General features: G+C 46.5%; 1 protein-coding gene across 1 annotated transcript; it reads right to left on the bottom strand.

Moving 5' to 3' along the window:
• Positions 1–264: 264 nt before the first annotated feature.
• LOC125511353 (chitin elicitor-binding protein-like) lies at positions 265–3,154 on the bottom strand. The gene is made up of 4 exons (XM_048676699.1): positions 2,384–3,154; positions 1,021–1,138; positions 726–919; positions 265–617 (listed from the first exon to the last, which is right to left on the bottom strand). The coding sequence occupies exons 1-4, from the start codon at positions 3,042–3,044 to the stop codon at positions 523–525; spliced, it is 1,068 nt and encodes a 355-aa protein (XP_048532656.1). The 5' UTR covers positions 3,045–3,154; the 3' UTR covers positions 265–522.
• Positions 3,155–4,872: the final 1,718 nt, after the last annotated feature.

Genomic DNA, 4,872 nt, shown 5'->3' with positions numbered 1-4,872 from the left:
CCTAGGAAGGAACCAGATTCGATACTGCCCAGCCAGACCAGGAACCATCACTGACTCACTGCCGAATCAGACAACTTCATCCCCTAGGAAAGCTTGAAGATAAGATTGTGATGTATGGGGTCTTGTGGTTGTGTTCTATTGTCACCCTCGAGGCAACATGCGATTAGTGGACAAACATTTAGTAGGGGTGGGGTACGATGGCCTTATAGCAAAGGTCGCGATACACCGACAAAGTTTGATTGGTATAGTACCATTCTGAAGTTGTTTACTCTTGTAACGTTTTATTGCAATTACCCAATCTAATGAGTACAATTCACTTCCAGATGCAAACCTTACACATATGATTGCTTTATTCAGGCAGCTAGCGCCACTCATTCTCTAGAAGAATAGTCAAAAACAAAAAGCTCAACAAACCGGTCATCGGAATTTCAAGTTACAACAACAATCACATAACAAATTGATGTACTATCGTGAGTCCTTTTTTCAAGATATATATACCAGCTAGAGTTGGCATCTTCGGTATCAAAGGAAGCATACCAATATCAACACCATGTGGAAGGAGATGGCAGATATCCTCCACATGGACCCCGCGAACACCGACCTCGAAGATCCTCCTTCTGCAATACCAACAAGAGGTTAGAGACACGTCTCATCGCCGGCTCAGATCGAGAAACTCGGTTGCTCGGGGCCCCAAGAGGGTCTGTGAGTTTAGAGGTTACACTTACTCTCGCATGCTGGTGCTGTCTGGTTTTTGAAAGGAGTGGTCTGTATGCTGAGTGAAGAGCTGTTGGAATAACCACTGTAAGCGCACATCTTGGATTCGCAACCGGTGCCGCTTGTGTCCCCAAGCTTGAGCCCTCCGCTGCACACCGGCACTGCCGGGCACCCCTTCTTGCCTTGCAGGGCGGTGCAGTTTAGCCTGGTAGCCACATGGGGAAGAAATGGTTATTCTCCTGGTCACTGCTTGAGAAATAGAAACAGCTCGAGAGATATGGAAGCAGGGGAGCTAAGTTTGCGTACTGGAAGGTGTTTGAACTGCAGCGGCACTGGATGCAGTCCTGCGCGGTGAGCGCGTAGGTGCCGTTCGGGATGCGCAGATCATGATCGGCCGAGCTGTTGCTGATTGATGAGCTGCAAACTGAGTACACAAAAATTCGACGAGCAGTTAGTACCAGATTCAGAATACATTTTGTATAAGTGGCTTTTTCTTATGAACCATAATGAATAGTGGTCAAAAGAATCCATGTATAATCTTCAAAAATGCGTGGGCACTGAGCAGTCCAGTCAGAGTCAACTTTGTGGATTGGTCGTATGTTCATAGCTTGAGACCAAAAAGTCAGAGAGTTTGCCCGGAGACAGCAACAGCTAACAACCAATTAAACAAGTCCAAGTAGGGCTCAATCAATTGAACCTTCAAAACTGATTTTCTTCAACAAATTTCACACCAGAGATGCATTTTTTTTCTGGACAATTAAACGGCTGCAATTTATTAGCTTTCTGCCCTGGCATACAGGATGTACAAATAGCGACATCTCTAAAAGCTTCCAAGTTGAGAGTGGAAGCATGAGGTCTCAATCTCTCTGAACAACTTAAACATGCGCATCAACCTCATCTTGTTCGGCTCGCCTAGTCATCGCTGAATATTTGGAATAAAGCTCCACACAAGCATACTTAATTTTCAGTTTCCCCGGTCCCAGGTCATGCATGTGGCCTTCCATAATTAACTCATTAGTTTATCCTAAATTGCATTCCGGCAAACTGTCACCAGTCAACTGAAAACTTCAACACAGACTTAGTGGCAGTACCTCATATTGCAAGAATAGTCCTAGTTACACCTTTTAAACTACTAAAACAATTACTGAATTAGATGAATCAGTCGAAGCATATGTGCGACGTTAAGAAGAGCACCGCACAAGCACTTCGCGGAGAAGATACCTGAATTTTCCATTCTTGATTATTAACTAGCATTCCGCAATAAATTTATTAGAATTACGTTCCATGTTACTTTTTAATCAGAACTATAACAGCAAGTCAGTAACACCTAAGCTCCATGGGGCAAATTACTAAACAAAGCAACTGAACTAGAATTTCCCCCGGCTGGTCCTGCGTGTAGTTGACTATAACTAATTTATCCTATTGTAATCCTAATAACTTGCATTCTTCCTTGGCACTCCTCTACTGGCAAGGTTCAAGATAAACTGAAATCTGAGTTCTCTTTTTGCGGGTGAAAAACTGAAATCTGAGTTCAGAACTTATCTCTGTAAGTAGTTCAGAACTCACAAGTTTGCAAGAACAATTAATAAACTCCATGTATTAATTGAACTAGTTGTATGTGCAAGAAAACATTAAGAGGAAACAGAGCACGGGTAAGTAATTTACGTACCAGGGAGCGGGACATCAAGAACCTGGTCCTTCTGCAGTGTCTTGGGGTCGGCGATCTTGTTGAGCTTGAGCAGCGTGTCCTCGGTGACGCCGAAGGTGGCGGCGATGCCGGAGGTGCTCTCCCCGCCGCCGACGATGTGGGCGAGGTGGAAGACGGCGGCGCCGTCCACGGGGTCGCAGCTGCAGGGCAGCGGGATCCAGAGCTTCTGGCCGATAGTAATGAGGTTGACGTCGGCGATCTTGTTGGCGGTGGCGATCTCCTGGTAGGTGACGAGGGCGTCGAAGGAGTTGCGGGCGATGGCGTCCAGCCCGTCCTGCGGCTGCACGGTGTAGACGGGCTTGTGGTCCGACTGGCCGACGCCGTTGCCGGCGCAGAGGCAGCGGAAGGGGATGCGGACGGTGGCCTGGGCGGCGACGCGCGTCTTGGGGGAGGTGGCGAGCGGGCGGCCGTTGGCGCCGAGGAGGCCGGCGAGGGTGGTGGTGTTGAAGCGGGCGAGGAGGTCCCCGTAGGTGGTGGCGTTGGGCACGCGGTAGCCGATGGCGGAGTCGCAGGTGGTGCCCCGCGGCGCGCTGCAGGTGAAGTTGGTCGCCGTGGCCGTCGCGGCGAGGTGCAGGAGGACGAGGAGGACGGCGGCCGGCGCGGCCAGCCGGGCGGGCGGCATGGTGGGAGTGGGAATGTGGAGTTTTGACTGCGGCGTTGACGCGGGTGGAGGAGGACGAGATGATGCTCGGCAGCTTTGCTCACGGGAGGCCCGGCTTAAATGGTCGTATGTGCTGTGTGGGCTCCTGCCCCCATTTATTCGTTTTTGGCTCGAAATGGAGGATGAACCTCCGGCTTGCTTAGCCGACATGTGATCCCAAAGTGTGTGAAATAATGGGGATAAAATCGTACTAATCCCTTCATTTACTTATACAAGGCCACTATGAAATACTATACATTTTGCATCTATACAAGGCCACTAGCGTTAATCGAGGTAAAATTAATGATATTTTCTTGTACTAGCAATTTGTTTAATACTTGCATGCATGCAGTCATAATGATAGTCAGCTACTTCCTTCACACAGTTTTCCTGTATGCATGTGGTGTACTCCCTTGGTCTCTTTTTAGTCTGCATATAAGGTTTTGGTCAAAGTCAAACTTTATAAAGTTTGACCAACTATGTATTAAATAATATCAACATTCACAATATAAAATCAATATTATAATAATCTATTTTCATACTATATAGTCTTAGTATTGTAGGTGTTCATATTTTCTAATATAAATTTGGTCAAACTTTATGTAGTTTGACTTTGATCAAATTTTATACGAGGGGTAAAAAGAAACAGAGGAAGTATTAATGATCTCAGTGAATGAAAAGAAAAGCTAAGGCCTCATTCAGTTTGGAGGATTTCTATGGAGAATACATAGTAACAAGGATTCCGTAGGAAATTTTCTTATAGATGCATTCGGTTTGTAGGAAACGCGTATGAGAATTTTATAGGAGTACTATTCATTTCCTATGTTTATGGAGGAATATACGTATATACTTAAAGCTTATTTTATGCGTAGGAACGAGGCAAGACAATTCCTTAGAATGGCAAGTGTCATCCTATGAAATTCCTATACTACTCCTAATTCCTACATCTTGGTTTCCTCCAAACCGAATGAGGCCTAACTTGCAAAGAATGCATTAAATTTTATATTGGTATCTGTAATCTTAGTTTGTGGCCTTGTATATAAAAATGAAGGAAGCACTAGATATGCAGGAGTACAACTTATAAACCTGTAAAGTTCTTTCAAAACAAACCGCTAAAAATCATCGACGATACGCCATGCCGCTGTAAGTTCCGGTCTATTAATTTTGTACGTTTAAGAGCGCCTGTAAAATTTATCCGTTTTCTAGAATCTGAGAATTTTGCAGGTTCCGGTCAAATTATTATTATTGGTTGCGGGTGTAGCCTAATTCGGAGAAGGTACAAGTCCTCTTTTTTGTTGCGGGGTGGAGAAGGTACAAGTCCTCTTTTTTGTTGCGGGGTGGAGAAGGTACAAGTCCTCTTTTTTGTTGCGGGGTGGAGAAGGTACAAGTTCAGCTCAGTGAAAAACAAAAGATTGTTCTCTTTCTGGCGTGGCGTTCCACAGGGGCTGCGGTGCGGCGTGACTAATAAGCGGAGAGGAGCTGGAATTCCACGCTCACGGGTTGCGTCACAGGGAAAGGGAAAATGATTAGGACTCTGCCAGCCAGAGAGCCACGCTAAGCCGTCTCGAGCAGAAAAGCAGGTCAATGCCGGTGTGGACTTCCAAGTTTGAACGGCGGGGTGCGACGCCCTGAGAATGAGCTCGACGTCTCCACGCCGGACGCCACTGCCGTCCACATCACACAACGCGCAAGCACCATTTTTCTACTACCTTTCTTCCTTCTCGCCGTCGCCGGGACAACGACGTAGCACCGCACTAGTCCAGCCACATGATCACAGCAAATCCGACCGCACTGCACCTCTACAAACAGA

This window comes from Triticum urartu, chromosome 5 (assembly GCF_003073215.2).
Source record: "Triticum urartu cultivar G1812 chromosome 5, Tu2.1, whole genome shotgun sequence".
NCBI classification, from domain to species: Eukaryota; Viridiplantae; Streptophyta; class Magnoliopsida; order Poales; family Poaceae; genus Triticum; species Triticum urartu.
The sequence above is the reverse complement of the archived record's forward strand: the minus strand, read 5'-3'. Positions and strand labels throughout refer to the sequence as shown.

Bases quoted from the DNA above. Each gene is read 5' to 3' on its own strand.
- LOC125511353 (XM_048676699.1), bottom strand. From the start codon at position 3,044: ATGCCGCCCGCCCGGCTGGCCGCGCCGGCCGCCGTCCTCCTCGTCCTC. The intron at 920-1,020 runs GTACGCAAACTT...TGTGGCTACCAG, and splicing joins TGCAGTTCAAACACCTTCCA to GCTAAACTGCACCGCCCTGC. The intron at 618-725 runs GTAAGTGTAACC...TTGGTATTGCAG, and splicing joins GACAGCACCAGCATGCGAGA to AAGGAGGATCTTCGAGGTCG.